Source organism: Harpia harpyja, chromosome 19 (assembly GCF_026419915.1).
Source record: "Harpia harpyja isolate bHarHar1 chromosome 19, bHarHar1 primary haplotype, whole genome shotgun sequence".
In the NCBI taxonomy this organism is placed as follows: domain Eukaryota; kingdom Metazoa; phylum Chordata; class Aves; order Accipitriformes; family Accipitridae; genus Harpia; species Harpia harpyja.
The window spans coordinates 18,468,920-18,491,008 of record NC_068958.1 but is presented as its reverse complement, the minus strand read 5'-3'; the positions used below and the strand labels follow the sequence as shown (position 1 = coordinate 18,491,008).

Here is a 22,089-nt window from a genome sequence, read left to right as displayed (position 1 = left end):
GGGGTCTGGGGACCGACTTGGTGCTGAGGACACGGCCGTGACGGGGGACAAACCCTGGATGGGGAGAGGGGCTGCATGGGCCCGGTGGGACCCAGGGGAAGGAGCTGGAGAGCCAGCCCTTCACAATCAATTGTAACAAAGCCTGGGCAACAAATGCAGGTAATTAGACTCGCCCAGAAGTAATTATATTTGTTCTGCTCCATTGAACTTTAAAAAGTAATTAACGGGATAGAAAGCGACTTGGGGGGCGGTTAAAGGTTTGACCTCCCATAAGCTGCTCTGACCAACAGCAAACTCAGACACCACCACCGAGTCCCCCAGCAAGACACTGAGAACCTCCCCTCATTTTACAGCTGGGGAAACTGAGGCACAAGGCAGCGGTAGGTGATGTGCCCGAAGCCCCTCATGAGGCCAAATAAGGACTGACCACCCTCAACCCCACCGCAAACATTTGCCAGACCACACAGTTCAATTGTTAGTTTTGGGTTTTGTTACTTTTTTTCCCTTTTTTTTTTTTTTTTTTAATTCATCATGTTAAACTAAGGACCACCAGGCCTGTCTCAGAGAAAACAACAAAAGGCACACACAAAAATAAAGTGAAAGTCCAAATGCCTGAGAAAAACAACTCCAGGTTAGGAAAGTGATTTCTTGAGACGCTGTTTGGAGTTTTATTGGCAACAAGGCTCTGCCTTTCACATGCTTGGCGCCGGCCTCACGGCCCACCGCCTTTTCCCACCGGGAACAGCAACGGAAAGCGGAGGGACCAGAAAACTCCGCACCCTGCCGAGATAGCCTACATCACCCCATGGGAGCGCCGGGAGAAACCTGGGGTGGCCCAGATCCGTCCCCCCACGCCCTCCCGCATCCAGCCCTTGGCACGACGTGGACAGCGCCTGCCTGCGGGAAGAAAACAGCTCATTAAAACATTTACGATGGGTTTGACTTAAAAGCAGACGGCAACGAGGCCAGCCCGGTCCTTGCCGGCCCTGCGGAGGAAGTCCTGGGAGGACATGTCCGCATGGCCGGGGAGTGCTGGGGGCAGCCAGTGCTGGATCTGGGATCGTTCCTCCCGGGAAAGTCCCGCTGGCAGCACCAGCACAGCTCTGCCCTGCAGCGCTCGGAGGGGCATATGCCAGCAGCCGACAAGCCCAGATACCCTGTTTCCTCAACACGGCTCTCCCCTGCTTCCCACTGGGAGCTCCCATCTCCTTTAAATGCCCAAATCCTCTTTGTAAGGGAAGCCTCGAGATACATATTTCTATCGCACTTCTTCCTGGCAGATCCAACACTGCAAAAACACGGTGGGGCAGAAATACCTGCAGCTCCGAAATGCCCCCCATCTCCGGAGGGGTCCGAAGCCCAATGACGCCGTACCCAGGTATCCTTCCCAGGCATGGAGAGGATGGGGAGAACAAGGGGTGCACGTTATAAATATAAAATCATTATCTGCTACAAACAGAAGACGTATATTGTACATCTTTGACCCATATACACAAGAACACAATATACACAGAATGTCTTGGAGGAGCGGGGGCTTTGCAAGGGGGTTTTGGGAGATGCTGCTCCCCTACCAGCCCCCCCGCACCTCCCCGCCATGCCGGAGGGGGCTGTACCGACAGCACATCGGTCACCAAAAGTCCCGTCAAGCTGGCACGCATCATTTGAACTGCACATGGATGGAGTGGTCCCCCTGCCGCCATGCCCACCCTGCTGCCCTGGGGAAGAAGGAGGCAAAGAGGATGGAGAAAGGGAGAGAGGGCAGGCGCGAGGGGGTCTCTCGCGAACCCACAAAGTGCTTGGGGTCTCCAGACCCTCAGAGCGAAGCTAGGCCCTGAGAGAAACTTCTTGCCCTGCCGCCCTCGTGGGGAAGGATTTTTCCGGCCAGGTGGGTCTCTGATAAGGCATTTTCATCTGGGAGTTGGAGCGGTGTCAGAAGAGAGAAGGGAGCAGCGCACGTGGTGGCAGGTTAACACGAGGCAGAGAAGCCAAGGTGGTCCCAGCCGGACAAGCCCAGGGTAGGGAGTGGAGAGGACAGGAGGGCTTTATCCTCAGCTCAGTTTATCTGTAAAGCTGCCCGCCATGTCCTCCCGCAGCCCCTTCAAGGCTCTCTCCCTGGCTCGAGCCACCGGCACGGTGTGAAATACTGACGTCGTTGGAGTGGCACATCCAGGCGCATGGAGTGGCAGACAGGCACACGATAAGAGTTAAGACAAGAGTCGATGTGAGCTTTGTACAGCGAGGAGCAGCTCCCAGTCGGAGTGTCCGAGGACTTGGGACGACAAAAATGCCACAGTGATCAGATTGGGCCAGGACAGGGGTGTGAGCACGGGGGAGAGGAGGGAGTCGAGTCCTGGCACCTATCGGCGGTAATGATTGGGGGCATCTGCAAACATGTACTTGAGTCTGTAGGCTTCAGCGAGCAGGAGTCCAATTTCTTCGTTACCCCAGTGTATCGTGGGCAGGTTTTGTAACAACATCAGAAGGCCCTGAAAGAGGGGAAGGTGCTTAGTTTGGGGTGGTTGAAGGCTCCAGAGCAGGCTTGGGGCTGGCACGACCAGAGGCAGCAGCACTCAGTAACTTTCGCTCACCACACTCACAGGTCTGAAAGGCTCAGAGACAGCATTAAGATGTGCTCGTGTCTAGATCCGAATCAGTGAAGCACCTCAGATACCCCCAAATCCCTTGAGATAAAGGTTGCTGCCATAGTGTTACAGCTGGACACCAGAAGGCAAACACGAAGGGACTTACCGTGATCAAAGCTTGAGCCCAGGGAAGAGCTGGTATTTGATGCCTGAACCCTCCAACAGCTCAGTTCTCTGTCCTGAGTGCTGAAGCTCAGACATTACTTTTAGGCAAAGATCCTGAGACTGGATGATCTTGGAGCCAGCTTTGAGATGACTGTTGACTGTGTCCATGCTGGGCTCCCACTCAGAGCAATTCCCTCCCCTCTACCCCCAGGCAATTACCCCCAGCCCCAGGGACTTACTTGGAAGTCTTCCTCATCTAGGATCTCCTTCCGCCACTTGATCAAGAAGGCGGCACAGACGTACAGGTGGAAATGTGAGAATCCTTCTGGCTCTGACTGTGGACAGCAAAACTCTGGGTCAGCTCCTGCAGCTCAGCTGGAGCATGACTTCCCTGGACACAGATATCCTACAGGGCCACCCAGCTGGCTATAAATGTCCCAGGGCCACACTGCTTTCCTTCCCTCATCTCCCCAGCTGCACTGTGCTGCCAGAAGACCTCCATCCCCTCATCTACAGGGAATTGGCCCCACAGCAACCAGCCAAGCAGGGAAGGCAGTGGGAGCCTGCGTACCTGGTAGGTATCCCAGAGGCGGATGGTGCAGCGAAGAGGCAGCTCCCTCATAAGCAGATTGTTCATCCAGCGAAAGGCAAACTGCAGGTATTCGACCTCGTACTTCCTAAAGTGATTATGTACCTGCTCTGAAACAGCACATTTCACTTACATACCCGGGGACCACAGTGCCCCAGCTCCCGCGTGCGGCACTGCCCCCAATGCACCAGCTTTCACACACTTTCAGGCTGAGACCTTGCTCTCCCAAATGCCTCTACTACCTCACCCTGTGCTACCTGGCCAGAAAAACCCTGTCCCCAGGCAGTTTCTGGCTGACCCTACCCTGCCCTGCTTCCGTACGTGTTGTAGGCAAGTGTCTACCCTTGCCCTGAGAGTACGACTTGCAAAGGAGGCCTCCCGCTGTTGTGACAAAAGAGGCTCCAACCTGCTCCGATCTCCTTGTCACCTACCATCGATCCGGCTGACTAGCTCCTCCAGGGCTTTGACTTTCTTCTGGATCCCTGGCTGTGCAAAGGTGTAGTTATCCTGTGGGGAGAGGCCATGAGTCAGAAGCAGCAGCTCTAACAACAGCTAGAAATGACCAAAACCACATCCCCAGCTCCACAGGGAGCCGAGATCACCATGAGCCAAGGAGACATGGCTCTTGAGCACTAGGATCATCTGCCTGCTTATGAAGTCCCTAGTCAGGGCAGTGCCAGTTGGACAGCCACAGCATCTTATTTCCCCAGGATTTTACCCATAGGTTCTGCTCAGTGAAGTAGCAAAATCTCCCAAATGCTGGGACAAACAGAGCGCTCACCCAGACACAGAGAGATGACTGCACTGCTACCCCAGCAAGGGGAGAGAAACCTCTGCGGCCCCAGAAGAGGCTCACCTGTATCCCGTCCAGCAGCTTGCTCATGCACCAGAAGCTATCGGCTTCGATGCTCCGTAAAACATCCTGCGACAGGTTCGTCACGTCAAAGTTCTCCACGTCCTCCTCTGCAAAATAGAGAGGGAAGAGCATCAGGAGGACGGGGGACACGAGGAGGCTCATGGGACACATCGAGGGGTTTTATCAAGCCAAGGCAGGGCAAGAGGCACTACAAGGCTCCCTGCATGACATGAGTGGCCTGCCTGGCACAGACCACATCACCCATGCACTGAGCTACTTCTCCAACCCAGGCGAAGGGCTGAAGGACCTGAAAGACTCAGTGGCCATGACGTGAACCCAGCCCAGCTCCCCAGGGGACCGTGGGAGGGATCCCACAGAACTGCCGTTGTTGTTGTCATCCCTCTGGGGCGAGGGCTGCACATGGACAAAGCTCCTGGCATATGGGACCCCTCTTGCTGGAGCGCATCCCGCCTTGGTGACAGCAGGTCTCTGCCAGCTGGTGGCACCACAGGGAGAACCGGGAGAGGTGAATCCATCACTGCAACCAGAAACCAGGGAAAAAAATGCTGCTTTTGACCTGGGGTAGCACGAGGGACCTGATCTCCCATTCCCTCTTTGGTAAAGATAAGATTCATCAGTGCCAGCCTAAGACCAAGTCACAACAGGGGCACCCAAAAACTGGCTGCCAACTCCGAGGACCTGTGAGGAAGAACTACCAAAGCCTCAGAAATGTCTACAGGAGAGGAAGACTCTCGGGCACAGTTGCAAGGACCCAAAAGCATGCAGACATCTTCCTGGAGAGCAAAAAGGCTCTGAGTTAAATCCAGTATGGAGCCTGACAGTGGGGGCACACGGCAGAGGGACTGCTCAGCCTCATAGAGCTTCTCCTCCTCCTCGAGCCCGGCTAACAGGAGAGCTCCAGCAAACAGAAGCAACCCCATGCACAGAGGAGCCTTGCTGCAGGGGAAGCAGAGATTTGTGCAAGCTTGTTTTTCAAACCCAGTGAACCAGGTGCCTGAGAGCACAAGGGTTCGTAGCAGCTCTGTCCCCAAAGAGTACTCACAGAGTGCAAAAGGTTGCCCTTGCTTTTAAATAGGCTTATGAACCCCCTGGAAGGGCAAGGGAGAGATCAGATGCCTCAAGGGTGGGACAGCGGTGATGCTGGCTGAGTTTGGAGCAGAGATCACCTGCTCCAGGCCAAGCTCACCCTAACCTGGAGGCTGTGGAGGGCAACAGGCAAGGGAAGGCAGTGGAAGTTAGGAAGGAAACAGTCAGGAGACACAGGTCTGGCCCTCCTGGCTTGGCCGATGCAGCAGCTCCCTCCCTTCCTCCTCAGGAGGAGAGCGGCTGTCACGCTGCTGACGGAGACCTCGGAGGGAGCTGTCATGCCGCTAAATCGGATCAACAGATGCCAGGGCTGAACTGGCCTATTTCCAAATCCAGAGGCTCAGAAATCCAAACAAGTGTCTTTGATCTTGCTTGTAAAGGAGCAAGAGGGAGAAGATGGGTCTCGGGGCTGGAGCTGGGCCACCTTCTTGGCTCAGATACACCGCAGGGCAGCCGTCGCAGGCTGGCAGCGCTGTGAAAACTGACACTAACAGATCCTGCCCGCAGGAGGTTGGGAAGTGCAGAGCCAGCAACTCCAACGCTGCTTCCACCTCTGCCCCTCCTCTGGGGCAGAGCTCAGCTCTGGAGCAAACTGCCACAGGGAGCTTTAGGGACAAGCAAGGGCTTAAACCTGCGTTAATCTGGCAATCTTGTACTGCAGAAAGAGCAACAAAGCTGTGTTTCAGTTGCAGGTCATCATCCAAAACTACCACTCTTTTGCTGGCTTCTCCACAGCCACTCTCAACCAGGTAATGAAAAAGGCAGGCAAAATCTGTTTAACACCCATGTCCTTCCCTAGATAAATTCCCCCACAGAGGAAGGAGGATGGACAGGAGAAGGAGCGGGACAGGGCCACATGCGTACAGTCAGGTTGGACTGGTGGGAGAGGCAGGCTCAGCCACGCAGGAATGAGCCTTGTGCAGCAGACCTCCCCGTGCAGCTCCACGCATGAGGACCGAGATGGAGAAGGGGATGTGGTGACCTGCCCATGTGATGGGCAACACCCTGCTGCTTGCACCAGTATGGGGACAAGAGGAGCAACCCTGCCAGCACCCTAGTGTCAAAGCAAAACAGTGGTAGGAGATCCCCAGCATGAGCCAACACACATTGCAAGAAGCTTTGAAAAAAAAAAAAAACCCGGGTCTCTGGAGTGTGTGGCTCAGCACAAACATCTGCTCAGCAGCATCATTAAAGAGGCCCTGTGGAAAGGAGTGAGATACTCAACATATGGCTCCGACAGGGACTGAAAAGGAGCCAGCGGCACAGTGATAGCTGCCTGCAGCTGGGCTAGAGGCAGCCAGGACACCGGTGCCAGTGTCACAGGGTGCCCAAGGGCAGCTGGGCATCACAGTCCCACTTGAACCCCTGCCCCAAATGCCAGGCAGGGCATACCATGGAGCAGATCAGAGGAGCCAGGGCTCCAGCCTCCCACATCCCTGCTTTCCATAGGGGAGCTTTAATGACTCCCCATATTCTGGCAGCTGGGGCTCAGTGCAGGACTAAATGCCTGGAGAACAGTTAAACCCAGTCTCAGCTCACAGCTCTGCACAGTAATGGGCAAGTCTGCACTGCGTGCAGTGAGTGACGGGTCCAGGGCAAAAGCAGAGTTCAGAACAAGCTGGGTCAGTCACAGTGTGACTAGCAACACCCAGGTACAAGGCTCCCCTTCTCTTCACCCAAGCTTCATTTCTGCTCCTGCTTACAGGGAAACAGAGTCTTAATTTAACCGTGATTAGGATTTAGTAACAAAGCCAGTTAGGAGTGAGCAAGATCAATACTTTCCATGGCACTGCTCCCCTCTAGAGACTTGGTGAAATGCCAAACAGGTCCCAAAGCTGGTACAATCCCTTATGCAAGGCCTTGAAGAGAGGATGGAAGTGGTGTCATATGTTGACATGGGCAGAGAGCACTGGGAGAGGGTGCGGGGGCCAGCACTGACACTACCTGGAGATGCTGAACTCATTTCTGAGCTCTGTCACTGCCATTTTAAATGCAAACACAAGCCACGAGAACTGGGATTGACTCAGTGCAGCAGGAGGGGCTAAAGGACCTGAGCTGGGAGGCAGTTTTAGCAGGACTAACAGCTCAGCATCCCTGTGCTTGGCAGGCCCTCTCTGATCACCTGGAAAAAGGGGCATGTGGTTTCCTCCGGCAGGTGCTGAGGTGTCATCCCTGCCCCAATTCCACAGATGCCAGACTGCCTCTCCCCATCCTCACCGCTCAAGCTCTGCATCCCCAGCAGCACTGGCAGCCTGCGCCCATCCTAACCAGAGGGCAGCAACAGCAGGCTCAGCTGCTCCTGCAGCCTCAATACTTCCCTCGAGCTCTTCCTCACAGCGGCACCAGCTGAAAACAAGCAGTGCTCAGCAATCTGCAGCAGAAGCCATCGATCAGCTGGGAGGAGGAATAGCTCCAGCTATGGAGCTGGCAGTGGCAGGGGCCCAAAGTGCCCATGCTTGCTGCCAAGTAGCCGAGGCAGCCATGTGTGTGCAGGAGGCAGGTAGAGCATCACAGGAGAAGGTGAGCCAGCTTGCCACGCTAGGGTAAACGGGAAAACACAGCAGTTAAATCTATCCCATCTGCCAAAAGCTCACAGCAGTCTGCACAGCACCTAGAAGAAGCACGAGTTTTGCATTCGGACTGGGTGCAAGTACAGGAAAAGCAACGGGTCCTGACTAGCACTGGAGAAGGGGGCAAGGGAGTTCACACACAGGGATGGGAAGCTCTGGGGAAGAGCTGCTTCTCCCTACTTCAGCCTAGGTGGTATTTTCTGAAGCTGGTCAAAGGGGCACACACACTGGATTCAAGGCATTGCTCAGAAAGAAGAGGGAAGCAATATCAACGGGACCCTTTCAGTCAGGCTAGGGAGATGCAGGTTAATAACGGGCTCATCCAGTTCCCAGAGCATCCCAGGGCAGCTAGAAGAAATAGCTTCCCACAGATGTTTTTCACTCACTGGTCTGTTTACCTCCTTCAGGACACAGAGAAGCATATACCCTTCCTTCCCATACCTTCTATGGTGACGATGGAAAGGCATCAAGTCAAAGACACAGCAGTATGGCCAGCCAAACTGCTCTAACTACTACCCCAAGCAAGTTGTGTTTAATCCCTCTGCACACAAGGGCCTGGGAGTTTGCTGGGTTACTGCTGACTGTTGGTTCATTGCTCCTGTCCATTTCAATGGAAGAAAACTGCCGAATTGTTCCCTGAATGTGCTTGATAAGCTACAGACCATCCCCTATGCAAACCACCCACGTTTTCCCCATGGACACGTTCTAGCCTTTGGTGGGAAGCCAATCAAGCCCTCTGAAGGATGTTTTACGCCTTGGTCTAGTAACTGATATATAATGGAGACACTACCACCCAGACACATTAATCAGCTGATGAGCACCAAGGAGAGGTTTTAACTGATCTGTAGAAAAGTTGATTGTTTGTCTGCAAATGCAATGCCTGCTCAAAGCATGGGATGATGCGTTAGGAGTCTACAATGAACTTGGAGATGGGGACCAGCCCATTATCAGCAGTGAGACTGCTTTATGAGAAGCCACTAGATTGAACAGTAGAAGACCAGGGTGTCAGCCTGGCCTTGTGCTGAACAGCTAACCAAAGTCAACAGCTTGTGAACTCCCACCTCTGCCTGTCAGTTTGGAATCACACATGTACACCACGGTCCCTGGAGAGCTGTGATGGTCCTGCTGAGTCAGCTACTGCGGGAGGCAGCCCTTCAAAGGCTCTAACACAAACAGCCCAGGGAAGACAGTGGGCATCCAAGCAGATGAGCCAGCCGGCAGCACAGTGGGTCCCTTCTAGCATCTTGCAGTCAACAAAACACCTGCTCTGAAAGGAGAGTAGGGGCAGCAAACCCAAGAGGTTTGAGTATGGAGCCAGGGCTGGTGCTGACTTCCCAGAGCCAGCTTTAAAGGAAAAGCGAGGGAAAATTTTCCAGGCCAGTTGTACACACACCTTTGAATGTGGAAGTACCCTCAGATGACACACAGGTGTATGAGCCCTCAGTGGCTCTGTGGGCAGGGGTTGCCTGAGCCACACAGATTGTCCTCTTTCCCAAGAGGGATACAGCTTGAAGAATACAAGCAGAATTTCCTTTGAACAAAAGACTTCCCACAGAAAGGTGAGTTGTCCCTTCGCACGTGCTGCACAAGGATTACCAAACTGTGCAAGGCCTCTTTTGGCTCTCCTGCTGCAAGAACTCAGGTACAGTGCAGACTTGGCTGATCCAGGGATCCTGAGAATTAGTGATCCCACAAAGAGAGCCTCCAGACCTGCCCTGCCCAGCACCAGCTCTTCAGGGGCCTGTCAGTAAAGGCAGCTGTAGAGAAGAGCCAATGCTCCAAACCAGCGACTTAAATCCTGTTGCAAAAGGGGTTACGTGACCATGAGCACTGCCAGTTCTTTCCCGCCTACATTCAAGGCAATTACTGATTTTGTCCTTAAACTCTCACTGCTACACAGGCAGACCAGAGAGCAGGTAGCCACTGAGACAGCTTGTGACCTAAAGGCTGGCTTTGAATCCCAGGCTCTAGGGACAAAGGGGATGCACGATGTTGCTTGGCCAAATTCAACTCAATGGGTCTCATGCAGAGGAGTTTTTTCCTCCAACACAGGTTTCAGAGACAGCTGGAATCAGGAAGGCCACATTCAGAGAGGAAGCTTCAGTCAGGGGTGAAAACAGCCCTGGAATATGGCAAGAAGCATGACCCTGGCAAGAGATGGACAGGTCTGATGCAGCATGAACTCTGCAGCCACAAGCAGAGAGAGTTGAGCCCTGACACCCAACACAGTACAGGACTGCAAGAAGACATACCAGCTACCTGCAGGCAGCTCTGATGCTTCAGACCAGCTCTCTTCTTGCACAGACAACTCACTGTGCACAGCTCTACTTCTAAGCCAATAAAACAATCCTGGGCAACCAGCCTCTGCCAAGACTAAGTGCCATCAATGCCGCTCAAGCAATAAGGCACAGGAAAAGCCACTCAAAGGGAACCTGCTAAGACCTGACAGGGTCTTGACCTCCCAGGAATGGGAATTCACTCCAGCTGGTAGCAGTGCCACATTTTGTGCCTTCTTCAGGCTGTGAGGAGCAACAGCACTTCCAGGGATCAATCCTGACCACACCAGCTAGCACAGTGGAAACCGAGGTGGCTTACCTCTTCACAACATCCTCAGAAGAGGCAGATCAGTACTAGTTTACAAAGCCTTTGCTAGATAGTGGAAGGCTTCCACTGACTCAACAAGCTTTGGATCAGACCTTAAAAATATTTGTTCGACAGGATTTCTCTGTCACTAATACAGCCTTACAAATTCCCTTTTCCTTCTATTTACAGTGAAAATGAAGAGCCTTTAGGCATAGGGATTACAGCATCCCAGCATTAATGTCAACCCCAAAACACAGCTAGAGCTGTAGAAAGAATAAAAATGCTATGGGTGGAAATGACTTGATCTCTGGCTAAAAGCAACTGGCTGATAAGCAAGCCAAAAGCAGCAGGGAGAAGTCAATTTGCTTTCTGAAACTCTCAGCTTGAGAAACACACCTGTACTAGCAGCACAGGAATCTTTATTTAAATAGTTTATTTTACATTCTCAGCAGGGTCTCTTTATACTTCACTCATTCCTCCTAGAGCAATAACTAGCTCCAAGCCCAAGCTTTGAGAGCAAGACTCTCCCCTCCCCCAACTCTGTATATCAGAGGTTTGCCTAAACTCCCTCAGCGCCTAAAAGACCCCATTCTCCTCCAAGCTGTAAGGATGTTAAGTACATTCAAATGCAAATCCTCCCTTAGCACTTCAACTTCCGTGGAGCTCAGCAAGGTTATGAAACTGAAGTCGATTCAACCAGGCAGCAAAGATACAGTAAGAGGTCAAGATGCATCTCCAGCCTGGCAGAGGCGCTGAAGGAAGAACACATCATCCCCTCCAGCAAGGCAAGCTTTTCTGATGCTAGCACTTCACACCATTTCAAACACCGTGGTCGAGAGGCAGCACCGTGCTTCAAACAGCAAATGTCACTTACCAACATACTCAGAGAGGAACACAACAAAGAATGGAGTGACCAGGTCATTGATTCCCTGTACATAGCCGCTGGCTGGGTGTCGAATGGCCCAGATAAACAGGATTCTTTCAAAGATCTAGGGAAGAATGAGGGAAAGCAGGTACTTGCATTAGCCGTGCACAAAGGAAAGGCAGAAAAGCATAACTGCTAATCTCAGGGAGCAGAGATCATGCGCTGACAGGCTTTTCTGCAGCAATATGGGTAAGATAAGAAGCACGCAAGTCCTAGGAGAGACTCCTGTATGATCCACAGATCCCACACACAGGCCAGCCCCCACTTCACAGAACAAGGCAGCCCAGGCTCCTCATCAAAGCCTCCACTTGAAGAAATGCAGATCCAACTTTTTAAGATCCAGGTGGCTTAAGACCCTTCCACCCACAGGGCAGGGCTGCCTACTAGCAGAGCAGCACGCCTTGCTGAACATCACGTGGAAAGCTAAGGCTACTTACTTTCCGTTATCAGCACAGTATTCCCAGCAAAACATCACAGATCAGGATAGTTTCCAACAGGTCAGCCTTCCCCCAACAACCAAGGTGTTATTTCCAGAATGCCCCAGCCCCAGGACACCACTCTCTGACGTACCACATACACACGCTGAGCTTGTTTCCGAGGAGGACAGATGCCCACACCTCCTGGGCACCTCTCAAACCCATCCCTGCCCAGGTTTCTCACATACTGCTTCACACAAAAGAGGTTTCATAGCAAAACAGAACTGATCTCCTGTTCTGGTTCAAATGCCTTGAATTTGTCTCAAAACAAAAGCTTGAGGTCTTTTACCAGCTCTTGGCTACATCTCGCCACAAAAGAGCTGATCTCATAACCCTGAGCTCCAAGTCTGATGTCTTTCAGAAACATGGGACAAGACCAAACAGTTTCAGCAGGTATTTGCATCAGGAGCTGTCAGCCAGGTAAATTTCCCCACAAAGCTAACCCAGTAGTGGCAGTGCTAGTCTAACTCCACACACACGCCCCGCGGCAAACGTGGGGCAGGAGCTTCACTCCCCCTTACCTCCTGGACGAGCGGCTGCTGGAAGAGGGGGATGAGTGGGTTGGTCCTTGGAATGTCGATGTGGATCTGGAAGAGAGGGTGGGTTACACACACCAGCCGTGCTTTCTGGGGGCACAATAACTCATGACAGGCTAACAGAGGACAATCCACCCCTCAGTGTCCCCTCAAGCGAGAGCTGCACTGGCTGACAAGCACAGCAAGGGCTACACATGACAGCTGCACTGAGAAAATCACCTACAGTTTTATCTCCAGTCTCTGCTGCTCAGGCATGGGCAGGTGGCCAGAGCTGGGAAAGAGTTGGGGTCTGAAATCTAGTTATTAGATCAATTTAGGGAAGGCGTAAACTAATACCTGTAAGAAGATGAACAGAAACATGGTGCCCTGTTCCCAAGGAGAAGACTCCTAATAGCTACAGCTACAGGAAGTCTTAGCATGACCCCAACCACATGGACAAGCAGCAGCAAGACAGAGGAAAGGGATATAACCAAGGCAGAAAGCCAGGCAACAGGCAGAGGGCTCGTACCTGTCGGTAGGTGTCCTGATGGTGCTCCTCATTGCGGGAATCGTAATACTGCTGGATGAAGCCGAAGTACTCCTCCCGCTTGCGCTGCAGAGTCAGCTTTCGCCGCTCCATGTTTGCGGGGAGATAACCCTGCAGCAGGAAAACCCGTGTCAGGGCAGACCCTCTTCCCTCACCACAAACCATCCCCTGAAATCCTACCAGTCAGCTGTGCACGCGGAATCATCAGGCACAGAGACTCAGGAGCTGGGGAAAGAGCTTTCATGGGATTTGGCTTTCCCAGCCCCTGATGCCTTTACTGATCTTGGAGCAACCCAGCTTCATGGGATTCAGTTTCCCAAAACAGTGACACACACATTCCCAGCACCAGTCTGGGCTTTGTGCTCAAAAAGGATGTAGCAATTACACTCCCTGACCAAAAAAACCTACAGGTCACCCATAGGCTGGGCACGGATACAACATGAGCAAACCTGGTTATGGGACACATGAAGGTCTAGGAGCGCATGTCCCTGGCTCAGCACATTCCCCCCACACTCCTGTGTCACAGCTCCAAGTACTCACTGAGAGGAGACGCCACGTCACAGGCCGGACCTCTCTCGGCACACCAGGCCAGCTGCATTTCCTCAGCTCATCTGCAAACGGACAGTGGTGGCAATGGATTAGATCCTAGGCACGTCCAGGCACCACTACACCTAGAAGGAGAGGAAAGCCCAGTCTGCTCCTGCAGGCTCTGGAGACACTGAGCCTCCAGGAAGGCTCCACATTAGCAATGACTGGGGATGTGGGTCTGCAGCAAGGGCAGTAGAGATGATTTCAGCTTAGCCTGGGCACAGAACTGGTGGCTGCAGGGGCCCCAGTGTGCTGGAACGTCAGTTCTCATGCAGAGCCTAACAGCCCCCAGTGATCACAACCATCATTTGTCAGATGGAGAAAGACTGGGAACAGGCAGGGAGGTGGTGGAGGACATTACCATCTGCCAGCAGAGCAGTTTGTGCAATCATCCCACCTGGTGCAACTGCAGGCAGTCATTTTCTCCACCCTGGAGCAGATCCAATTACAACCTGAAGCAGGCAGCAGGCCCCCTTTGCCTTCCCCTTCCCACCCACAGGCACCCCCATTTTGCCACACTCACCCAGGTCTGTGTTGTGGCTGGAAAGGAGCTGCCGAAACTTCTCCAGGCGGGTTTTCTCCCTCACCGTCATGGGGGGAGCACCCGAAGCATTTTGGTCAGAGATTCGGGCAACAAGTGGAATGACGGGCCGAAGGGGAAGGGACTGCTGCTTCTGAAGCGGGGTCCGAACACAGGCCTCCTCTGCAAGGAGCAGATGCTGCAGTGAGGTGGGGAAGGAGATCGTGCCTCTCCAGCCCTACCTTGCTCCTCTGACCACTGTCAGAGACCTGCCACTGCAGATTTCACCCCTCTCTTCCCAGCCCCCACAAACAGAGCATCACTGGCCCACTCTGATGGATCAGCTGTTGTGGCTCTTCCATCATTTCGCTCCCCTTTCTCCTTCCCTTCCTTCCTCCTGCATCCAGACACCTGGCTGCCAGTGGATCAGACTTCCCTCTTCACATGCGAAGCCATGGGCAGAAGGACACACAGGAGATGAAGCAAAAGGAGCTGTGGGAATCCCAGAAGAACTGACCTTCAGATCTCCTCTGCTCACCTCTGATCTAAATAGTGATCAAGCTAATTGCTAGCACAGAGAGAGGAGGTCATGGGCTGCCAATGCCACCTGCTGGCAGCAGGGACCTGCTGGGTTACTTTCACAGTACAGGCAGCCGTCTGCCTGCGACAAGGCAGAGTGAGCGGGGGCTGATGCTGCCCAGTTCCCTGCCCAAGCTGTACCGACCTGGGCTCTACAGGGCCTCATCCAGACCTTTACTAAGAGCAGCACACTGGGCCACAAAGGAAGCAGAAGGTGAGCAAGCCCAAGCAAGAACTTAACAGATCTCCAAAATCCCTTAGCACCCAGAACACGGGATCCTCTGGGACAGACGTTCCTGTATGCAGGATATTGAGCAGCAAAGGACACTGAAGCATTAAGGCCAGGACTCCAAAAATGGCTCCTTGGAGTACAGGATACTACAAGGAGCCAAAAGCCTCTGTTGAGCTCACAGGCTGTGTCACAGCCTCTCACCCATAACATGCGAGTAGCGGCAAGTGGCTGAGTTCAGCAGTCAACCAGGAGAGCACCAGAGCAGGAGGCTGCTCCTGAAAACAGCTCTTACCAGATGTCCTGGACAGCTGGGCCTCACTGCTGGACTTGATGACCTTGCAGTTGGTGGGCATGTCGCTGAGAGTGGATTGGGCCCGCTCGGGTTTCGCCCGCAGCTTGCTGTGGTTCTCCAGAACCTGGGCGGCCGTGGCCTTGGCCACTTTAGAGTTCAGAGTTTGCAAAGAAGAAGAGGAAGAAGAGAAGTCCTCATCTTCGTCATCACCGATGTCCCAGGCATCACTGGTGTTGCGGGCAAACTCATGAAAGCTGGAGGCCTTCTTGCTTTTCATAGGCAGTGTGTTGGTCTTGGAGCGGTCCTTGATGAAGCTGGGAGCCAGAGAGAAACAGTATCAAAGCCATGCTGTCAGACGAGTCCATTTTCTTTCCTTCCTTACGTCCTCACTCCAATCAGCCAGTCCCTTTTTCCAGTTTCCCTGTTCCTCCTCCCAAACCCAAGGAATGTGTAAAGTCTCTCCGGGCTGCCCGCTGCCGGGAGGCAGAGCCTGAGCTGGTGTGATGGCAGGGCACAGAGGCCACAGTGCCAGCAGACAGCTGGAGAGGCGCCAGGCTTCCCAGCTCAGAAGGGCAAAGGGGAGAGACGTACAATTCCTCCAGGTCTACCTCCCCCCACCCTAGAGGAAACTGGTAAATAACACACAAAAAAAGTCTTGCGACCTGGGAGAGGCATGTCAGAGGTTGGATGGAGCCAGTCTGCACTTGTGGACACCCCTGATACAGCTGCGATGGCTCCCAGCAGACAGACCAACCTGATTCTTTTCTCAGGCACAGGAGGAGCTTTTGCATTTACCCTTAAGCTACAGGAGTCAAAGTCCACCACCTGAAGTGTCACAGACAAGGGGGAACCTTCACCGCTACGCAGCACGAGATAGAGACAAGGAGGCAGTTCAGCTCAGCTCTGCCTTTTCCTGCTGGGAAGGGTGCTGCAATTTTGCAGCCTCGCAGCTGCTGGGCAGCTTTACCTCCCCTTCCCTTAATTCTTCTGTCTCCGAAGGGGAGCAGAGGGCTCAAACACCATTGCTAAAAAATATGCCTGTCTCCTCTGATGTGTCTGGTACAGTATGGATTTCTGGCTGTAAAGGGTGCCAGCAAATAAGCTTTCCCTGCAAGCTTTTGCAGAGCTCAAGACAGCACCGCATGCCACTGCTGCCCTTCTCCGCTGGAACATCACAGTGCCAGAGGATGCTGGAGACCTCCACCTACTGCAGGACTGAGCCAAAAAACCTGCAAAGCCTCGCAGCCTGCATCTCCAGAAGATAAACACTTACTTTTTGGTGAGCCGGGGATCCAGTGGAGGATGCTGTGCACCATAGACAGGTTGAATGCTGCAGGAAGAAGATAGAAAAAAAAAAAAAGACAATGCAAAAACCCACAGAGCACCCAGGAATAATCTCCTCAGCCTAGACTGGGGTAACACTTCTTGCCTGCTGTCGGAAGCTGAATAGAGACCAAAACCAACTTCAATAACCTTCTGTCTTCAAAGCCTTAGATCCAAAGCACCACATTCAGCTGAAGATTTGCTCTTTGCACCAGCAAACAGAAGCCTTGTTTAAACTCTTAGGGTCTCTACGGTCTGAGCTGGGATTTGAGATCTGCTCTTTCCTGCACCACCGATTCACTCTGAGTGACCATGTCTCTCAGTCTCCCTGCCTTACACACTGACGTTCAGTCTCTTTTCCATCAAGGGGATTTCCAGGTTTGGAAATTCACACTTCCAAGCCCTGCGGGACAGGGAAGCCAGCAACGTGGGGCTCCTCCACAACGCACCTGAGGGTTTGAACCCCATGCTGGCTCTCAGGCTCGTAGCCAATGCTACAGCAAAGCAGCCTCTGGTACGGTACACGGTTTGACTCAGGTCCAAATCCCAGCTTAATCAACTACTTCCTATGTGGCCTGAAATGAGTCACCACATCTCAGTCCCTCAGCTCCCCTCCCTGTGGAGTGGGACTAGTGGGACAGGGAGCCCGAGGGCTGCAGGCACTACATGGGGAGCATCGCCTTGGGGAGGAACTGCTAGACGAGTGCTCCTCACTAGTTTTACAGGCTCTGGACATGAGACAGGGATGCCGAGTTATTACCTCCATTTGGGTGACTATTCACAGCCACCCCACCCTGAACAACCATCTCTGGAAAACAAGTCCTCCCCATCCCCTGGTACACAGCATGGTCCTGCATCCCATGGTGGAGACAAGGGCCCATTCAGAGCTGGCACACAAGGGACAGGCTCCTCTTGGGTCAACAGAGCTGGCCTGGTTTCCAGGAGCTGCAGATGGTGCCCGGCAGTAAAACGAGCAGAGCCCAGCTGTATAGGAGGGGGATGGCAGCCTGGCACAGCTAGAAAGTGCACTGGGAACCAGCTGATGCTGGGGAAGTGGCAGCAACAGGCCCAGCTGGCAGGGGAGAGATGCAGAGATCCAGGGCAGAGGCTGGAAACAACCACAGCACAGAGAGATCCTGGTGGTGAAGCCCGGCGAGGGGTGGGCTCGCCGCTGCAGCGGCCGTCCCTCGTGGCTGGAAGCGCTGAAAAGGCTCACTGTGTTTACCCACCAGCAATCAAGCCTAGGAAAGAGTTTGCTGACTAATTAGCATCTAGGAATCAGGACAGCTATTAAGCAGAGGCACCCCCGTGGGTGGGCATAGCAAGCAGATTAACAGGAGTAAGAAAAACAGCCCCTCCAGATCAGCGTTGCTTCCCAATGACTCATGACAGCTTCTTGCAGAAAAGGAGCCAGCAGAGCCTCTCCAATACCCAGCACCAAGCTCACACCATCTCGTGACAGCAGTCGCAACGCTGCTCCTCTCTGTGCAGGGATCCACGTGCTGCTGACGGGTGACCGCTTTGATTCACGAGGGAAGGCCTGAACTTCACAAGCCAAACGACTGATGTGTGTTAGAGAGAGAGGAGGGGATGTGGCAGCCAGCTCCGGGTGAGGAAACCCTTCCCTGGGGCTCTGAAGCAATCGGCTGATGCCTTCACTGGCTAACGGCCGCTACAGCAGCAGAGGGTCCCACCTCCCAAGCAGCTCTTAAAGAATTTGAACCCAGGCTCCCCCAAACAAAGCATCCCGAGCTGATCTATTTGCACAGCCCATCAGCCTGTGCTCCCACACAAGCGGCTGAAGATGACAGTCTCGTTTCCAGCAGGCTACAAAGGCAGGGCTGAACACCACCATCCTGCATCGGTGACCTCCAACTGCTGCATGGAGCGGGTTCACCCCATGTTTGTCCCATCTTTGCTGATTCTCTGCCCTATCCACCCGTGCAGAGGGTGTAACAGGCTGGACAGGAGGAGTGCAAATGCTCCGAGGTGTGCAACAGGTGATTTCTAAGATACACGAGCACATGCACAACTACCAGACGGCAAGTTTGTGCCACCCTTGATGTCTGATCCCGCTCCTTTAGCTCACGTCCTTGTAGCTGACTCCCAGCAGATACTACAGCTCCACACAAAGGTGCATTACCACATCCTACTTTTACAGCTGAGAAACTTGAGGGAAGGGAGTGATACCACCAAATGATGCTCAGTAACTTTACTTACTCTTGCCTGGTTTTCCCTGATGCTGCTTGGCTAGATGAATCTGCTGTCTCCAAGCTGTCCTCACCTGACTTTTGCATGGACAGAAAGCTCAGGGCAGGCACCACCTCTCAGCAAACACACCACTGAGACAGGAACCAAGATCTAAGCTGACACTGTGCTCCCAAACTGACTGGACAAGTCCCCTATCCTGTCTCCTTTTAAGCTCGTTGGGACCGGCGTTTCTTTTTACCCTGTGTTCAGTGTCTGGTACAACAGCTGTAGTATCTGTGTTATACCACTCACGAAGAGATCATCGCAGAGTGTGGGTTATTGACACTGCAGCAGAAAGCATATCCATGAAACCTCAGTGCCACTTCGGACACAGAATATATCTATTCCTAGCAGATTCTGCTTCTCTCCTTCTAAAACAGCATTTAAATACCCCCCACTGGAACCTGACTGCCCATCTCTCTATAGAGCAGGAAATAAACAACCCATCACACAGGATAACACACTAGAGCAACCTGCCAACGCATCCCCAGAAAATTACTGGGGCGAGAATTCCCAATGCAAAAACCACAGGGCAGTATTGGAAACATGAAAAAACATTTACTAGTTCTGCCACCATAGATCTACAGGGAAAAAACACCAACTAAAAGCTAATAAAACTCAGTGACCAAATGCACAAAGTGTCACAGAAAAGGAAGCTAACAGTCTCCACATCTTTACAAAGCCTCCCTCTGCCAGCTTGTCAGGGCTGAGAAAGGAGAGAGCCAAGAATATGTACAGCAAGACCTCTCAAAGCTCAGACAAAAATGAAGAAAGGGAGTTTCACATCTAGCGACCATGGATGCAGCACGTCCCTCCTCTACCTTTCATGGTTGTGCTGCCCAAGACCTGTCAGTAACTGTTCCTGGAAAGGACCAGCGCGCAGGGTATTTAGAGGTGGTAACAAGGCTCCTGGACAGCAGGATATTTGCCAAGCAGCCAGTTAGGAGCAGGGGAGAACTTTGCCAAAAACTTGACGTTGGAGTGTATTGTCTAGGCAGGACCGGCTGCCTACCAGACTGGTTCACCTGGTTTGAGCTTTCCAGGCCAAAGCTCGAAGTCACCCCACTGCAGAAGAGAGATGCTGTCTAAGACCACCAGCTGGAAGCACGGCTGTGACCTCTGGGTAAGGGATGGGAGCAATCAGGAGACAAAATGACCCAGGGAGAACACAGCATTTTCTGCCCCCATGAGCAGAAGAGGAGGAATGTGTTGTGCTTGTTGCTTTCCCTTTGCTTGCCACAGACCTGTATTGTCCCACCAACCTGAGGGAGCCGGCACAGCGACAAAGAACCAAGTGAAAGCACATTAGAAAGAGAGATTTAACTGGCCTAGCAGGATTTAAAGCCAACTAAGCATTTCAGACTGCGTCCGCACACGAAGTGGGGAAGGGCACGGTTCAGATAAGGCAAATGAGAGCAAACGTGAGGAGCACCAGATGGGAAGAGCACTTGTGAAAGCCTCCCCAGAGAGGTGGGTGCCCTCTCCCCATAGGAGCCTTGTAGGGAGCATCTCCTTCATCACCACCAGCCTCTTCTTCCTATACACCGCTTGAATCAGGCATTTCACTTGTTTCTCCCATCCCTGGGTGAGTGCAGGTGCCTCAACAGGAATTGGGACATCACAGCCAGAGGAACCAAAGCAGGGGAGGTGCACAGAGAGCTCCCCCCAGTCCCTCATATTGAGTAGAGGTGGACCAGGAGTGACATCCCACGCAGGAGAGCATAACGGGGGGGGGCGCATGCGTTGGCAGGGGCACTTGTTTGGGACAGAGCTGCTGCCACCCAAGGCGACACCTCTAAGGGCTTCGGGAAGGGATAAGGTTTCTTCAGCATCTCTGGAAAGGAGAATGGTACAGCCCTGGCTCCGAGGCCAGCCCAGGGGGGCCTTCGAGGCCCTGCCGCCCATGGGGCAGAGGGTGCACACAGGGCCCCCCCAGCCCCCACACGGCCTTGCCCTGCCCTACAGATGAGGGGGCAATCGTGGCGCTGCCCTTGTCCCTCGCACAGAGAGAGCTTCCTCCAGCAGAACTCCCCTGCTCCATAGCCTGGGGTGCCCCTGGCATCCCCCCCTATTGCAGGGGGGAACCCCGGGGCCCCCAACCAGCTCCGCTGCCCTACAGCCGGAGTAAATACCGCTGGTATCCCCCCCGCCCACCCTTGCAGGGGGGTACCCCGGGGCCCCCAGCCCCATAACCAGGGTGGGTGCCGCCGACAGCCCCTTCCCAAAGCAGAAGGGCTGCTCCAGCTCCCCTACCCAACGCTCCCCAGCTGGGGAAGGGGGCTGCGGCCCTTCCACCCCTTCCCCGCCGGACCGGGGGGACCGGTACCGGCCGGGCCGGGCCCGCGCTCACCTGCCCGGCAGCTTGGCGCTCCGCTTCCAGAACTGCCTGCCGCTCTCGGCCGCCATGGCGGAAGGGAGGGGAGGGGCGGGCCCGGCCGGCCAGCCAGCGAGCGAGCGAGCCCACCGGCCGGCCGGCCCCGCGGCGCGGCGGCGGAACGCGGAGGAAGGCGGCGACCCCCCGCAGGCCGCCTCACCGCCGCCCGCCCGCAGCCCTCGGCGGCGCCATCTTGGGTCCGGGCGGGGAGAGGGCCGCCATTGGTCGCTTCGGGCAAGGCGTTGCGGATGGGCCAATCGCGAGCGGGAGGAGGGAGTGACGTAAGTGAAGGGGCGGGGTCTGAAGGGCTGGAGGAGGGGCTGTGTGGGGCGGGAGAGACCATTTGAGGGGGGGAGGGAATAAATCATCCCGCCCCGGGCGGGGGGGAGGGTGGAGCAAACCACTAGCATTGAGGGGCATGGAGTGGGGCGCGAAAGCGGCGCCATGGCGGCGGTGCCTGCGTGGGCCGGGGGACAGGGGGGACCCTGAAATGGGGAGGGCGGGTAGAGTTAAACACCGCCCTGGGGAAGGGGAGAGACCATTCACGCTGCGGGGGTGGGGGGAAACACGCCCAGCAAGCACCTGGGCGAAACCATCGGGAGAGGGCGGGAGGGAAGAGGACTAAATCACCTACAGGGCCGCGAGGGGGAGCTGGTGGACAGAACCATGCGCGGGGCGGGGGGGACCCACCGACTGGTGATAGAACTCAGCTGGGTCCCTGTGGCACCCCGGGGTGGCTGTGCTGGCACCCGCGGCTGTCATGGTCCCCTCAAGTATTCAAGGCCATTTGGGGCCATTTCCAGCCCCCAACCGAGCCCTGGTGCTGGTGTGTTCCCTCCTAACGACAACCCGGGGTGAAGGAGGAGCCACCATTACGGGGCAAGCCGTGAGGCGCAAGTGGTCACCCCCCGAATAAACGAGGATACACTGAGAAAAAACCCACAGATGTCAAAAACCCACAAACTTCCCAGGCAACGTGGGACCCTGACAGCCCCCAAGGCGCTGCCATCCCTCTC

At 54.3% G+C, this 22,089-nt stretch overlaps 1 protein-coding gene across 1 annotated transcript; it reads right to left on the bottom strand.

The window, feature by feature from the left end:
* Positions 1–644: 644 nt before the first annotated feature.
* On the bottom strand, positions 645–21,295 carry TBC1D22B (TBC1 domain family member 22B). The gene is made up of 13 exons (XM_052815102.1): positions 21,050–21,295; positions 16,400–16,456; positions 15,127–15,440; positions 14,027–14,206; positions 13,456–13,526; positions 12,898–13,026; positions 12,375–12,440; positions 11,327–11,441; positions 4,193–4,299; positions 3,768–3,843; positions 3,319–3,446; positions 2,987–3,082; positions 645–2,486 (listed from the first exon to the last, which is right to left on the bottom strand). Exons 1-13 carry the CDS (start codon positions 21,103–21,105, stop codon positions 2,358–2,360), a joined length of 1,524 nt encoding a protein of 507 aa, XP_052671062.1. The 5' UTR covers positions 21,106–21,295; the 3' UTR covers positions 645–2,357.
* Between the last annotated feature and the right edge of the window lie 794 nt (positions 21,296–22,089).